This window comes from Paroedura picta, chromosome 2, assembly GCF_049243985.1.
Source record: "Paroedura picta isolate Pp20150507F chromosome 2, Ppicta_v3.0, whole genome shotgun sequence".
NCBI classification, from domain to species: domain Eukaryota; kingdom Metazoa; phylum Chordata; class Lepidosauria; order Squamata; family Gekkonidae; genus Paroedura; species Paroedura picta.
The window spans coordinates 137,996,102-138,013,550 of NC_135370.1; the positions used below are offsets into that span (position 1 = coordinate 137,996,102).

Sequence of the window (17,449 nt, forward strand, 5' to 3'; positions counted from 1 at the left end):
CATCTGCCTTTGTAAGGGGTTTTATGCTCTTGGTTAAAGCAGTCATTCTCTACCAGAGTTACTAATAATCCCCAGGTTACTCCAGAGACCTAGAGGGGTTACACAGATTTTGTGGGGGGATGTAATTTTAATATATGTATCTATATCTATATCTTTAAATAACTGTTAGAATGTCTGACAAGGATCTGGGAGATGCACATTCGTGCTCCCACTCCGCCATGGAAGCTTGCTGGGTGACCTTGCATAAGTCACACATTTTCAGCCTAACCTAACTATAACAGGTCTGTTATGAGGTGGGGGGGGGGGATGAGATATAAAAGAATGACATTTCAGAGGGCATCTATGCTGGTCTGAACAGTTGAATTTGAGTCCAATTGCTGATTGGAGGTTTGCAAGCTATGACCCTAGATCTTATGTTGATCTCTAAGATGCTACTGGGCTTGAATACGGAGGGAGGGAGGGAAGGAGGAAATACATACATACATACATACATACATACATACATACATACATACATACATACATACATATATTTTATTGCTTTTTTATTTTGTGAGGTCCCTTGAGTGCTCTTTTCTAGGTAGTAAGGAAGATTATAAATCTTTTAAATTAATTAATTATAGACATTTCATAGAATCATAAAGTTGGAAGGGGGCATACAGGCCATCTAGTCCAACCCCTGTTCAATGCAAGATCAGCCTAAAGCATCCATGAGAAGTATCTGTTCAGCCGCTCCTTGAATACTATCGTTGATTGCCTGCTGTTTAGTGCACAACACTTCCTTGCTGGTGTGTGTGTGTGTGAGAGAGAGAATGAATATGCTGGGGAGCTGAACTCATTGTAGTTGGGAAGGCCTGGTACGTAGGCCTGTGGCACTTCATTAATGCCATCTGAGACCGCAAGGGCATCCTCATAGAGGTGTTCTGTCATACTTCTAAGGTTTGTAATTTATGCTAATTGGTTAAACCTGACCTGTGAATGTGTTTCTCTCAATTCTAAGAATATGTAGTAGGTGCTAGTATCTGTAGAGAAACTTTTTTGGAAAATATTTACTTAGATGTCTTTGCATACTTCATCAGAAGCTTTCTTAAAAAGCACAGTGGGGTTAGAATGAATTCAGAATAATCTCTGTTGTGGATTCTTCTGTGTAAATTCTCATATTGGAAGTGGGGATAAAGTCATGGCAGCATGGTTTGTCAATGTACTCCAGTGATTGTGAACAGTGGATTCTTGCACATACTGTTCCAGACAAAAAAAAAATTAGTATTTTGCATTAGCAGAGGATAATTAGGCAATAAGATACAAAAGAGAGCGAGGTTATCATGAGATAAACACACACATGGGGCGTTATGAGGCACAGCCAAGTATCTGGAATCCCTCTAGGGTATGATTATCTCATGATAACCACACACACTGGAGTTGTCTTATTGCTATTATAAAATATCTTTATTGTAGGAAGAAATGTGTACTTTTGTGCTGAAAGAAGATGGAGCTGGCAATTTAGAATGCTGAGCAGCAGTTTCGGCTGAGCCGCGTGTGTGGTTTACATAGATTAATCTATCCCATTGGAATGTTTCCTCAGCCAAAAAACGATTCCTAAATCTAAGCAGTCATAATCTGTGGTAAAATTCAGCTATTTGGAACATTTTTTAAAAATCCCATCTCGGCTTATTTTGCTGTTCACTTGATTGTTGCAAGACAATTTGCTCAAAATCAACTTTCTTAATTTAAAATATTTCAGGGAAAACTGCAAACATTTCCTAATATTCCAACAATTATCATATACACATGTTCTATAATTGAATGCCATGTGCAATGGCTTGCATTTGGAAGCACTAGCAGCAGCTGGTATGAACTATAAATGTCTGGCATCACCAGTAACTGAAAGGCAGGGACCTGTGTCCTTATTGGTGGCAGGGCTAGTGCAATGCAAGCCCATGGCTAGAAGCACTGGGCACAGTCACTGACCTCATTGTTTGCCATTTAAAGCCATGTCTAAATTGTGGCATATTGTTTACATCAATGCAAATAGAGTTGGATCCAGTGATTTTTCAGCAGGAAGATCACAGATTTTCACCATATTTCCTTCTTTCGATCACTTGATTTCTAGGAAATATGTTGGTTTCCCAAGTGGGTTGAGGGAGTCTGCCCAGGAGAAAGAAGGGGACAAAATCATCCCCTTCCATTGACCAAAAATATTGTCCCCTTCTCTCACCTCTCTGAAGCCAACCTTTCCTCGGGGACTCTTCTTTTCATTACACCTGCAATCCTAGGAATCAGCTTTCTGGGGACTGGAAGAGGACCTTGAAAGGGAGGAAATATGACAGAAATCTGAATTTACTTATCCCTTCCACTGACAGATTGCTAGATCTAATCTTATAGTTCCTTCATAGCTATGGTTTAGAAATGTGTGTTAACTTTTAGGCCATTTCTGCATGATGAAAATGTTCCTGGACAGCCTTCACATGTTGGAGGCATATAGAGCTCCCTTGCCAACATCCCGAGGCTGTCCAGTAGCTGGGTCACGATTTAGCCATTTTAGATGATGATTTGGGGAATCCAGAAAACTGGATTTATTATTATTATTTCAATTTATTACCCGCCACTCCCAAGTGGCTTGTGGCAGGTTACAACAGTCTGAATTAAATTCCCAATAAAAACCCCTATTAAAACCCCTGACATAAAACCACATAGATCCAGTAATCACAATACAAAAAAAAAAAAAAAGATACGGCAGAAAAAAAACAATTAGAAATGCTATCCATTGCCCCAATAAAATTCTCATAGAGGGAGGTGGGAAGAGGGGGGGCAGATGGAACCACCAGCCACCATTCACATTGCTCTATGCTGGAAGGGGGGCATACAGATCTTCCTTTCTGTGCCAGTCCCAACCATAGACCTGGTGGAAGAGCTCTGTTTTGCAGGCCCTGCAGAATGCTGGAAGTTCCCACAGCTCCTCCAGGAGCTCATTCCACCAGATAGGGGCCAGGATCGAAAAGGACCCAGCCCTAGTCAAGGCCAGGTATGCTTTCCTGGGGCTAGGAATGTCCAAAAAAATTAGTGCCCGCAGAGGCAAAACACAGCACTGTTTCTGTTTTCTGGCAGTCGGAAATGAGCTGGGAAAGGGGGGGGGGGGGGTCAGGTGATCTGGATGCTTCCTCCTGATCACACAGAGGTCAGAACAACTTGATTTAAAGACAACCATTAGCACAAAATGTCTTCTTGTGCTCCAGGGACAATATTCAGTGTCTCAGAAATCTACCCAGACAGAAATAAACTGCAAAAACTGATAGAATTCCAAAAAAGGGGGGGGGATGCTGTATCATTCTGGTGTTTCTCCATAGCAACACGGCAGTGTTGATTTCTATTAAAAACGCATCTGTCTTACCGCGTAAGCAACGTGGAAGTGCCTTTAAAGAACAATAATAATTTAGGGGATGGGGGGGTAGGGGAGAAAGTTTCAGTCCACGAGAGAACTGCTGTGCTGTGATTGGTGGCTTACTGAGATTGACACGCTCAGGAGCGGAGGGAGAAGTTTGGCTTGTCTTTCCTTGCAGCCTTGTCAGGAGGTAAATAGCCTCTATGGGGCAGAGGGAAAATGCAGGAAGGGTCTCCCCAAGAGGAAGGTTGCAAATGTGAGATCCCACATCCCACGTCTGCCAGCAGGAATTTTACCCCTCTGTGAGGAAATGGCCTTAATTAATCTAATCCTAGATTTTATGTCTTCATTAAGTTTACCTGTAGTTAGCATTGGTGAAAATGATGGAAATCTAGTTTCTGGTTAATGCTAATATGGGGGAAGTGGGAAGATGGTTAATTGGAGATATGAGAAGATAGATGGAAGAACAATGTCCCAGATTTGCAAAGCAAAGTTTGGAAGGCAGTGGTGTTCTGTCTGTATCAGATCGGTGGCACTTATTTTGATTGGTCTTCTCTGGCAATGTAACACAAAGTCACACCCACAAGCAAAAGGAGGATAGTCAGGTAGGATTTTTTTGGTTTGTTTTCTCATTCTTATTGAACAAATCTTAGCCAAGAATTAACATTGAAATAGCCTGTAAATTGTGTGTTAAAATGTAATCAATATTTGTATTTGTATTTGTGCAGCAAAGTCTGTGAAGAAAGCTTCATAGGATTTATTTCCGCTTAGATCCTTGAATGGTGGCCTTCAAAACGTGTCAGTTATAATTTAAGATTGGTGTTTAATATGGAATATGGAGATCAATCCAATTGATTTCATTGAATAAAAAAGTCCTTGTAAGGATATATGGCTACACATTTTTAAATGCAACAAGCCCAATAATTGGCTTAAATGTAAAAATAAATTGTGTCTAGAGATATCCATGGCTGATGCTTTATTGGTTTTTACATTTCACTAACTGATGGGCTTTCATGTAAAATCAATATTATGCAGTCAAATATATTTTGCTTTGTTATGCTGTAGCTTCAGTTAGCTGAAACACCATTTTCTTGTAAAATAACAAACCTTTATTTTGCAATCAACTTGCTTTAAAATCAGGAGAAATTTAAGGGACATTTTAGCCTCCTAAATATTCCTAAGGTTTCCATGCAATAATGTATGGATTTTTTGTGCGAATCTTTTTTAGGTTGTTTGGAGGGGGAGTTTGTTGGCTAACTCCCAGCCTTTTAATTAAGTCCCTGGCTATTCCATCCTTTTAAAGCAATTGCCATCCATTAGATGGATACCACAAAAGGGCAGTGTTGGCAGACTTGCTTAGCAGAGGAGAATGGAAGGAGACGAATCATCCTACACCTCCACTAAAGCTGACAGCAACTTCACAATGCTTCATAATAGTGTGGAGGGGCATCCTTTTTGTTCCCTTTGGGCATTTTTGACAGTTTTAATAGAAATGAAAGGCAGTTTTTCTTAGCAGAAAGAACCATCGCTTTTCTTTTTCTTGAAATTGTAATTCGTGGCTCACAGCGGGGGAGAGTTCAAGATCAAAGAGCAAAGAAAACTCACCATATCCTCCTTGCTTGGAATGTTACCCAAGTGTTCTGCAAAACTCACTGTCACATGAGAAAGGCCATGGCAGGATAATGTATTTGGACCACAGACACTGAAAGAAATAGTAAATATAAGTCATTTAAAATTGCCTGGTGTGTCAGCCCTCCCTTCAGATAGTCAGAGCTACTCATATTGCAAAAATGGCAAAGGGGAAAATGATCGTTCTCCCATGGCTGGAAACTTTAAAGGATCTTTTACCTCTTTATGTCTAGGAGGAGTTGGGGGATGTTGTATGAGAATTCTGCTTTTACCATAAAATATCAGCATGAGAGAAGAAAACTGCAGAAGAACTCTCCTTCCTTTTTTCTCACTTTTCTTGCTGACTGAACTCCACAGCAAATACAAACATATACTCTTTTTCCTACCCTTCTGCAATTGTCTCCAAAAGAGCAGGTGCAATTTTACAGTCATCTGATTTACAAAGCTATAATTACAGTGGAATTTCATATTTTCATGAAAAGGAAGTTTCTTCTGCTACAGTCTTCCCAAACAGAAAATTGGCATTTCAGACCCTGGCTTTCTCCCAACCCTACAATTCTAAAACACTCAAAAGGTTAAAAAAATAATAGACCTAGAAAATAAATATACATGTTGCTTATTGAATTCAGTGGAGCAGAGAATTCTTTTGGACTCATGAATTCAGTCAGAGGCCAGTTTTACACTTTTTTAGTCATGATTTAAAACAATTGAGCACACACCATAAACATTGAGTCACTGGAAAATGAAGTCTGGTGAACCATTCAAAACCCAACAGAACTAATCTGTTAGAATATTATAGCTTCACAATATGTGAAATGAATGGTAAGTCTACTTGCAAGCCATTTTAGCTGGACAATGGTTGAAAGTATTTATATAAAAGGACACATTATTTGGAAAACAAAGGTAAACTTAATGTATGTCAAACGTCCTACAGCAAAGCTAAAGGGGGAAACAAAGTTGGTGAAGTAGGAAAAATAGTATTTTTCCAAAAGATAGCAAACATTTAGGGATGTTGTCACAATGGTGTATGTGAACACTGTTCACATCCATGGTAGACCACATCAACATGCTTTATGTGGGGCTGCCTTTGAAGACTGTTTGAAAGCTATAGCAAAATGCTGTGGTGGATCTACTGATTGCTCCTTGTTATGAAGTACATATTTACTTACTTACTTTATGAGATTTCTAGCCCATTCTTCCCCCCAAAATGGGACTTGGGGCAGCTCACAACATGACCATACAATAAAATTCAAAAATCATATTCTAATAAAATTCAGTTAAATTTCCTCTCCCCACAACAGACACCATGTGAGGTGGGTAAGGCTGAGAGAGCCCTGATATCATTGCTTGGTCAGATCAGCTTTATCAGTGCTATGGCGAGCCCAAAGTCACCCAGCTGGCTGCATGTGGGGGAGTGCAGAATCGAACCCGGCATGCCAGATTAGAAGTCCGCACTCCTAACCACTATACCAAGCTGGCTCTTGGCTGTGCAAATGGGAGAGACTACCCTACTGTATTGTTTCAGGTCTCAATTCAATATGCTCTTTTTGAATGTTAAGAATTTAAAGGACCAGGGACCTGCATGCTTGAAGGATTATCTGTTTTCATTCACTCCCACCCAGGTTTTTATCAGGTATTCTGCTTTACCAGTAATAGAAGTGGGTTGTTACAAGAAACAGGAGATTGGATCTGTTGGTAATTTCCATGAATAGAAGACATTTCAGTTTGTGGGGCATGTCTTCTTGAAATGTTTCTGAGAGACAGGAGACCCACCCCCCTGCTCTGAAACAGCATGAAGAAGCTTAGAGGTCTAAAATAGAATGGGGGTAATCATCCCTGTTCTGTCCATAGAAATCTTGTATAGGATCCATCCAAGGATCTTCAGATGTGATGTCCCACTGGTAGAATTTTCTCCTTCAATTTATTTGCATGTTGCTGGATCTGCTGTGTTTCCATTGCCACTGCCAAGTGAAAATATATTCATCCATCAGGCTTTCTGTTAACACTTGCTCTGTTGCTCATTCTGTATCTGTTGCATTATATTGTTTATCATATGTATATCTACTGAGTGCTGAGAGGAAGGGAAGCAAGTTAGGCCTGATGTGGTGGTAGGGGGGGTGGAAGTAAACTAGGATCTGCCACTGGTTGTTGTGTTACAGGCAGGCTGGTAGGTGTAGTGCTACTGCCTCTCCCACAGGAGGTGAAAGAAGCAAGCTTAGACATGGGGAAGGGCAGCAACATAGGCAGGCAAGATACTGACTAACCAGGACAGCACTGAAAAAAAGGAAACTATTAGCTAGCCACTGTAAGCGAGAACTGATATGGTAGCGGCTGTACAAATATTGAGAAAAGAAGGAGCAGGTGGCAAAATAGGGAGGTGAACTATTTCTCACAATGGGAGAATTCTCAGAGGGACAGAAAGAGGCAGTGGTACACCCGCTACTGAAAAAAAACATTGTTAGACCAATGAGAGCCTGATAACTACTGACCCATCTAGGGAAGATGGTAGAAAGGATTGTCACAAATCAATTAATGGCATTCCTGGAAGAAGCTTCAACCTAGACCCATCTCAGTGAGGTTTCCGGCCTGGTCATGGGGTACTGACAGCGCTAGTCGCCCTGACGGATGACCTCCATTGCCAGTTGGACTAAGGCGGGTTGGAGCTACTGATATTACTAGAACTCTCAGCAGCGTTTGACACAGTCGATCATGAGCTCTTAGCTCACTGCCTTGCCATCACCGGAATGCAAGGGACAGCCCTTCAGTGGCAGATCTCCTTCCTGGACAGAGAGTCGCAATAGGAGAAAGAATATCAAGCCGCCAACAGCTTACTTGTGGAGTCCCACAGGGAGCAGTCCTCTCTCCTATCTTATTCAACATCTTTATTTGCCCTCTTGCCCAACTGGTATGGAAGTTTGGGCTGGGTTGTCATCAATATGCAGATGACACCCAGCTCTTCCTCCTGATGGATGGCCACACTGACTCTCCTCTAGAAGCATTAGCCAGCAGCCTGGAAGCAGTGATGAGATGGCTCAAGCAGAGTCCTCTGAAGTTCAATCCTTCAAAGATGGAGGTACTATGGCTGGGTAGGAAGGGTCCATGCAAGGAAGTGCACCTGCCCACCCTGGATGGTGTGCAGCTCTTAACGGCTCACTCTGTCAGGGCATGATCCTGGATGCTTCCTTCACAATGGAAACCCAGGTCACAAAAGTAGTGCAGCTGGCATTCTACTACCTCCACCAAACCAAACAACTCACGCCCTACCTGGCCCAGGAAAACCTAGCAGTCACTCTAGACTACACTTCTGTAACTCGCTCTACGCAGGCCTTAGCCTTGATCCGAAAATGCAGTGGCCAGCATCCTCACAGCAACACCATAGAGGGCCCATATTTGACCCATTCTCTATCATCTACAGTGGTTCCCAGTTGAATTCCAGATCAGGCTAAAGGTTCTGGTAAGGCCATATGCACCCAGTGTACCTGAGGGATCGCCTCCCTGCCTATGCCCCTCAAAGAGCTTTGCGCTCTGCCACCACCAACTAGCTAATGATCCCTGGCCCTAAAGAAGCCTGCCTAGCCTCAACCAGGGCCAGAGCATTTTTTGTCCTGGCCCCCACTTGGTGGAATGGGTCCCCGGAGGAGATCATGGCCCTGATGAAGTTTATCCAAAAAAATAGGAATTGTCCAGGCTATTCCAAATCAATAATGGATCTTTTTATTTCTTCTTTTGATAATGATTCAAAACTTTATAAATCATCCAAAAACATAACAGAAATAAATCACAACCAAAACAGGTTCCTAGGTAAATTATATCCCATTTTCCCAAACTTCCTTAGTGATTGTGATCCTTCATAATGTTTACACTGCTCCTTATCAGTTATCACTTGGGATCTCTGCTCATCATACTTTTGGATCCTAATTTGCTAGGCAATTTAGTTGGATGAGCGATTGGGATGTGATGTCCTCCATAGTGCAGGAGGTTGGACTAGATGACCCATGAGGTCCCTTCCAACTCTAAGATTCTATGATTCTATGTTTCTACAAGGGGACAGGTGTAGATGTTAAATAACACTGGGGAGAGAATTGTATCCTGTGATACCCCATCTGTCTCTGACTTTGAAGAAAAGACTGTAGTCATTTCAATGCTGTATCCTATATTCCCTTGTTGGCTCAGCATTGGGCAAGTTGCCCATAATCTACTGCGTCGAAAATCACTGTGAGGTCTAAAAGAATCAGCAGCACTGATCCGCCTAGATCCACTTACCAGAGCTGTCACCATTCTATGACCTGGCTTAAAGCTGAATTGGAAAAGGAGAGAAATCTGACAGCTTGTGTAGTGTTGTGGTTAGGATCTCAGATCAGGATCTGAATCCAAGGATCTGGGAGTCTGAATTCCATATCTTCCATGGAAACTTCCCATTCAGGTGACCCTTCCCTTACAAACTACTCAGAACTAAGGATGCTAAAAACCTATTCAGCTCGGGTTTTGTTCTCTGATCATGAACAAGAAGCTAATTTTCCATAATCAGTTTAACTGTTCATTGATCCATTCATAACTAGTCAGCTATTTCACTGTATGGCTTCCTAACCATGTAACACAATACTATTGACTTTTTGTGTATGCACCAACAGACACAGTTTTACTACCACCATCAGTAGTCAATGGTTTAAACACACAATTTAGCCATGAATCATATAAATCAGCCATGAATAAATATTGTGTTTTAATAAAATTGTACCCTTTGGAGGTCAGCTGAGTAGTTCCTAGTGATGCTAATGGCAGCTGATGGGTTTGAATCAGCAACAGTTTTTTATGTGTATGTGCAGTTTTACAAAACCCAGTTTGACAGACATTTGTTGCTGTTTGGTATGAACTGAACAGAAAAAGTTAAGACAATGAACATGTTATTGGTGAGATTTGCAGCATCTCTACTAAGAACTAGGAATCCTTGAATACCCCCACTGCTTTGATGTATGTTCTGTTATATGGTTGCGAGCAGGCAGCTGGTTTGTGGTTAAGTATTTTAATATTTGTGAGGAACTCAACCCATGTCTGAGAGGATTACTTTCTACATGTCCAAACAGTACAGTAGAGTGCAATTGGAAGCATATCATACATGCATGCTCTCACAACATTTTATGGAAGTCCTACTTCCTTCCTGACAGACCTGTCCTCACTGGACATTGTTCCTCAGCGAATTGTTTAAACAAAGTGTGGGCAAACCAGCCTGTTATCTATTTACTTAATAATTTATTTTGAAAAATTTACCATTTCATGTTCATCCTAGTCTACATTATCAATGCTATTTTCACACATTTTCATGGTTATATATTTTCACATAATCTGGTAGGAGCTCAAGTTCCCCTCTCCATCATTTAGTTACCTGACCCACTTATCCATGTCCTTAGATGCTAATGCTATGCAGATGCCAAAGTATCTGTGAGGCATAAGGAAATGAATCTCTACCACTGCAACCAATGCAGTCACAAAGCTGTTCGGCAGCTCCTTAAATCAGCTAGTGGTGAAGCATGGAGGTCTGAAGTTCAGCTCAGGAATGATTGTAGCTGTCAGAAATGGTATGTTTCCCTGCTAAACATGTTTGACATGAAGTTCATGGCACCACTGCTCAGGATTTCCATACAGCCCTGTGTTTAAAGGAGAGAGATGGAGACAAAACATAATCCTTTGTTTTCTACACCATGCATAGTTTGGTAAACTACTAGAATTTTACCTCCCCTTATTTGTCTTTTTCTAAACTAACATTTCCTCAAAGTGTTAGCCTTTCCTCTTACCTTTGTGATTATTTTGTGAGTTCTCAGGCAAAAAATACAAAACATTGAAAGACAAAAGGACTTAGGAAATACTCCAGCCTTTCTCTCATCGCTATCCATGAGATACATTTTTAAACCAGCTGCCTACCTCTCATCAGTTGACATCAACAAATACAGGAGATTGCTAGCATTAACAAGATGTTCAGCCATGCCCACAGCACTTCTGAAGGGCAGATAAAAAAAGAATACCAGTCTCAGAGAGATTGTGCACCTTGAGGTGGAATCTATGGAACACATCTTTCTTTGCCCCTTGTATAATAGAACTTGTAACAACCTTACCTGCTCCCTATTCAAAGGTAGGTTATGACAAACAGAAGTGTATTGGACCAAAGAGCTTCTCATGGGTGACAAGCCTCAAGTCTCTCCACAGACAGTGAAATTCTGTCCTGTACTGTTGAGTAATATTATTCTTCCATTTTGAGGTAGCCTCCTTTAAAATGTTCTAAGCCCACAATGAAGCCTTCCGATAACTTATTTACCATGGGTAATTTAAACTTTAAAGTTCCCCTGACAAACCTAGTTTCCAAATATTCCACAAACTATAAGTTCATCTTGTGATATAAGAATCTATTTTGATCTTTGTAATCTTAAATCCTCAAGGGGGGTTCGTAGCACAGTAATTTCTCTTCTTAACTACTAAACTAGATATCAATAACTACCTCCTGGGAAATGTAAAATGATTGCTGCTTGTCAAATAAAATTTGAATTTAATGGATTCCCCTCCCCCCAAAAAAATATTATTCTAAAAAATTGGATGTGGTTGATGGTTGCTGACAACTGGAAGCCCACTTCAGCAACTGGAAAATAACTGTATCCAAAGATCACTAAGCACGTTACTGTGACAACTTTGCAATTTTTCAGTACAAGCTGGGGACTTTCAAGAAATTGCAGAAGGGTGGAACAAACCTTTCCCTCTAGGATTATATAAGCTCCTAAAATAAATCTCACTCTACCCTACCATTCTTTCTTCTTTAATTGTCTCTACTGCTTTCTACATTGTGATCTTCCTGGAGCATATTCAATCTTCATCAAGCTATTTAGGGCTATTTCTTTTACATGCAATTATTGCTTTGCCCAAAACCCAAAGAATGTTTTTTCTAAAACCTTTTCGGGTTTTGTTTAGGTGGCTATATCCACTTTTCTCCCCATTGAAAGCTTAAAGCAACTTACTCATGTCCAGAAAAATATTTTAGACAAAAGACAACGATACACTGTCCATAGTGGAACAACCTTAGGGTTTTTCATGAATAAGGATTAAAAATGCTGTGTAATTATGCTTTGTATATCAGCAGAGGCCATAATATATGAAACAAGCAAACAAAAAAACTAACTGCTTGCACATAACGGCCAAAAATAATGACTGGACCCACTTTTCCAAATATCGTTGTAGAGAGGTTTTTCAGTCATTGCTGGTATAAAAAGCTTTATGCCCAGTCAGATTCAAAACCCAAAACACATTCAACTGTTTATGTAGACTTTTAAAAAAGGAAATAAAATCTCATATAATATCTAGACACCTGTTTCTACATGTGATTCAAAAAATTCCCTTTTTTGGAATGCTGAAGAATTTACCCCTCTTTGTTTTCATAGGACAGAAAACCAACATAACCAACCCTAGAAAAAAAGCACTGGAGATCTGGCATCTTGGGAGAAGTCATGACCTAATATATTCCATCCTCTTTTTCTTGACTATGGGCCCAAATAAGTCTAAACCACAAGCCCAAGTTCAACATGTCTCCTTTTGCTTTATACTATGGAATATATTTATGTTTCCTTTACTTCTATAGACTTAATAGAAGAAAACCTTTAAAGTTTATCCAAAGACCATTTAGTTTGACATGTGGTATTAATGTTTTATGACTGAGTTCTGCTGCATTTCCTATTTTTTCAGATGGAAACAGAGCCAAAAACATTGGAGGGGGGATGAAAGTAATGTGGGAATTTGGCAGTATGACCATTTTTTAAAAATCCTGTTACCCTACACTAGAAACCTCTGAAAGGTAGGTGATTTTTATTACCCATGATGAATTAGACTTTGGTTGGTGTTTCACTGCTTGCAGATCCCCACTCCAAATGTTTATATAATATCATCTGAAATTATGGTTTACATTTACATTCAAGCTGTCAGTTAAGGATGATGCTACAGACAACAGTAATTAGTAGCATAGCTCAATTAGATAAAAGAACAAAATATCCTGTTGGCATCCTGTGAAAGTGATATTTAACAGACAGCTTGACTATCACCTGTTGTACTTTGACAGATTTCATGTGTTTTTTTTTTTAAATGTGCATGCCAATTAGATTATCAGGAGAAATCCTAGCCTTTCCATATAAGAATTTTGGAGAGAAGGATTTAGAACATTCGTTATAAAGCGTCTGTATGGAAAATTCACCTTAGTGGTGTAGTGGTTGGTGTAGTGGTTATGAGCACAGACTTCTGATCTGGCAAGCCGGGTTTGATTCCGTGCTCCCCCACATGCAACCAGCTGGGTGACCTTGGGCTCACAACAGCACTGATAAAGCTGTTCTGACCGAGCAGTAATATCAAGGCTCTCTCATCCTCACCTACCTCACAGGGTGTCTGTTGTGAGGAGAAGAAAGGGAAGGTGATTGTAAGCCACTTTGAGAGTCCTTCAGGTAGAGAAAAGTGGCATATAATAGCAAACACTTCTGCTCCTTCTTCTTCCTCTGATAACCAGCATAATAGCAACAAGATTATATCCCAATACCTAATATTCACAGTGGTTGCTTATTATGGAGACCTGCATTTCACTATGGGGACTGTTGCTCTGTTTATCTAGGATCAGAGACACAATTTCACACTGGAGGCTGTCATTACAGGCCTAAAGCTGTTCTAAATCCAATCCACATTTTCAATCCAACCTTTGTGTGCTGTGATTTATTTCAATGGAGCCCATGTGAGTCAAGTGACATTCCTGCAAAAGGGATGTTGTGGGAGTCTGCAAATGTAGCCCCCTTTACATTGTGATAAGAAACACATCGAAGAAGGATGGCAAATGCATAGTTTTCAATAGAAAGGTAAGCATTTTTTAGTGTCAGTTAGTCACAGAAGGAAAATTCAGACAGGTAGAGATTTTTTTAATGCTGTGGCTGGCCAGAGCTCTGATGCTAGACTGCTTTGATGAACACTATTTTAGGAATCAGTGGAGAGAACTGAGACAAGAGACATCTACTTTGCAGCTCTGTAAAACTGCCCCTTTCAGCCAATTTGGGTATGTGTAGAGTAGAGGCTTTGACTTCTTTTGTCTGCTGTGTTTGGAGAATCCTGCAGTTTTGGGAGAAGTTGAACTGCTGGACAGAGTCAAGCATTTCTGACCCTCTGGGAAGAAGAAAGTAAAGACAATGACAGAATCTACTGTGGATATCAACAAACATCTGTGATCTTGAATCTGAATCTTATGAATGCCTTGTTCAAATTGTTAACATTTTAAAGAAAACGTACTGCATTTTAGTTTCATTTTGCCTTTTGAAATATTTCCCCCCCAGACTGTTGTGTTTTTTAATGCCAACTCAACATTCAAATAATGTTTTATCCCTTTAAGTACAATGGCAGCCTCCAGTATTAAACATGAGGAAAATACATGTGGAATGCATGTGATTTCATGTCAGTAAAATTCTGCATAATCCATACTCAATGCCTATCCAAACATGTTCTGCTGAGAATATTTCAGATACCAATTAGACAGTCTGTTGTATATGCACAATTCTTTACTCCCTTCAAAATGTTCATAGTTTCAACATGCCTTATTACAGACAACCATTTGATTTGTTTGTGAACTAGTTTAGGAGCAATTCATATGGTATTTCTTTGTTTTGGTTTTGTTCAATCCTCCAGGGACATTCTCAGAGGATAGCTATCAGGGACTAGATATCCTTGTGGGAACTAGATTGTAGTATTCCATAGGGTTCAGTTCTGTCTTTGATGTGTGTGTGCATGCCCTCTCACACAGCTTGTCAGGAGATATGGTGTTGGAGACCATCAATATGCTGATGACATCCAAATCTTCCTACTTCTGGATAAACAGTTGGATGTGACACTCTCAGCCCTGAGTCAATGTCTGGATCCAGTGGTTGCAGGAGACTTGGCTGAAGCTAAAACCATCAAAGATGAAGGTTGTGTGGTTGGGGAAGGCAAGGTCTTTGGCATGACTGCAATTATTGGCTCTTGAAGGAGTCCTGTTAAGTCCTGGGGGTGTGGCTTGATTTCTTGTTTCTGTTGGACAAACTGGTGCCCACAGTAGTGAGGTCAGCATTTCTCTTTCTATGCAAGCCCATCAACTGGCCACTTATTTGGCCCAACCTAATCTTGCCACAGTGACTCATACCATAGTCATCTCCAGGATGGACTACTACAATGTGTTTGATGCATGGCTGCTCTTGGGCATACTTCAGAAACTTCAGGTTATCCAGAAGGCAGCTGCTAAGCTGCTGACTGGTTCATCTTGTTCTATTCATATACAATATGATAAAGTTTCTTGTCTATGGCCAAAGGCTATTACAATCTAAGACATAAAACATTACTCATATACAGCCAGTCTTGAGGCAAATGCACTGGTTGTTAATTTGTTTCTGGATTAGGTTTAAGATGCTGGTTATAATCTTTAAAGCCCTAAATTGTCCAGGATTGACATACCACCTCTCCTATTATAACCTTCCGTGCTGCTTGGGCTCATCATTGTGCAATCTGTTGACAGTGTTGGGTCTTTGGGAATCCCATCTTGTTTCCACCAGAACAAGGGCATTTCCCATCATAGCCTCATCCATGCTTCATCATAAGAGACAAGTGCCCTCAGGGTTAAGGTTCCCAGCACATGCAAAGCCACAAATGCTCTAGCAGTTAATCCTTTTGTTTTCAATTTTCTAGTAAAGCTTTTCTAGGTACTGAGAGAATGTCAAGATTTTAAGTAACTGTTTTAATTAAGAACCTTATGATATTATGTCATTGTAAGAGAGGGGTTGGATATAAATCTCAAAATAAATAAACAAATGAACAAACTACATACATTGGACATTATCAAGCAGAGGTAACACATATTTAAGCTCCTGGGTGGTCAGTCCAGCACTCACACTGAAGTCAATTAATAAAAAGTTTTAGGGGCTAATTCAGACCATCCTTTGATATCATTAATGGTGTATCTGGAAGAGGAGAAAACTATTGCAGAGAATGGCTTCAAACTTAGTATTCAACCAAATGAATTGAAATAATAAATAATATTAAAATGTCATTGAAACAATACTATAACTTGAACAATAAACAAAAATTTACAGGCACTGCATAAGTAGCATATGATCTAAATAACACATTTTCCATAAACATTCAAATGTTTAATATGCCTTCATTGTTTATGAATGGATTTACCAGTATATAATTCTGGAGCAGGCTTTTCCAATCTTTTGACTGTGGAGGATCCTCTGAAATAATTTTTCAGGCTTCAAAGACTCCCCAGAAGGGATGCAAGCTGGCCCCCAGAAGTGAAAATGGGGTGGGGGGCATCTGTATCTAATAACTACTAACCCCAATGTTTTTTCCCCTTCTTTTTCAACTAACATCACCACCTACACCCTTCACTCTACTTTTGTTCCCTCCATCTACCTTCACTACTACTACAACAGCTCCTCCTCATGTAGGCTGGAAAGAAGGGCAGGAGCTGACAGCCCAGACCACCCCTGCCCATACCTTGCCATAACCCAGCCCCCCCCCCTTTGATTTTTACACTCATAGCATACCTGAACCTTCTAGCTGGAGGCAGCCAGTTCCCTGGCTTGTGGCCAAGTCCATTAAAGCAGGTGACTAGTAGCCCCAAGTTCTTTTTAGACTTGTGCTGTTGGTGAAACTACTACAATGAAAAAAACATTTTGAAAAGCAAAGCACTGAAGAACTCACCTCTACTGAAAATAGAGTGACATAAGAAGAGCTCTGTAGTATTAGATCACTGGTTCAACTAGTCTAATATCCTGCTGTCTTGGAGGATATAGCACTGTAACTTTGACTGAATCATGCCAACTCGCAATTTGGCATTAATTTTCAATTTTGAAAATAGCAGTAGGCCACTGTAATTGGCCATTGATTAACACCCACACACAATTTTCTTTTTTACCCTTGTTTTACCCTTGTTTCAAAAGTACTAACTATCTGAATGCCAGGACTGGGGAGTAACAACTGAAAGAAACTTCAGCATTCTGCTTGCTGGCCTTCTGGAGACATGATTGGCCACTGTGTAAAACAACTTGCTGGATTTGAGGAACCTTTGGTCTGATCTTCCAAGGCTGCCCTGATGTTTGCATATTCTCAGTTTTACCTAGAGTTGCAAGTTCCAACTTTGGAAATTCCTGGAGATTTGGGGAGTGAAGATGTCGAGTTCAACATTTTTGGGGAGGACAGGATGAAGAGGGTGCTCAGTGGGGATGTAATTTCATAGTCTATTAGAGGCAAAACACATTTACTCAGGAATACAATGAGCACTAGCACATACACCAGCACTGTGACCTTCCTGGGTTCTGGCCTTCCCCCTCCCCCACTGATCCCTGTTTGATCTTGAGATCTAGTGTGGTAGAGTGGTTAAAGAGTAGCAGACTCTAATTTCAAGAG

The 17,449-nt window shown here is 40.4% G+C and overlaps 1 protein-coding gene across 6 annotated transcripts in view; it reads right to left on the reverse strand.

The window, feature by feature from the left end:
* LOC143830453 (uncharacterized) overlaps positions 1–17,449 on the reverse strand; it is a 215,637-nt gene that overhangs the window by 37,041 nt on the left and 161,147 nt on the right. For 3 of the 6 annotated variants that reach the window (XM_077322976.1, XM_077322978.1, XM_077322977.1), the window contains 2 exons: positions 10,392–10,653; positions 4,985–5,081 (listed from right to left, as the gene is read on the reverse strand). In XM_077322976.1, the coding sequence (XP_077179091.1) occupies positions 4,985–5,081; positions 10,392–10,456 (162 nt within the window). In that variant the 5' untranslated portion in view covers positions 10,457–10,653. The remainder of the gene's footprint in view (positions 1–4,984; positions 5,082–10,391; positions 10,654–17,449) is intronic. The other 3 variants (XM_077322980.1, XM_077322979.1, XM_077322981.1) reach the window with 1 other exon arrangement.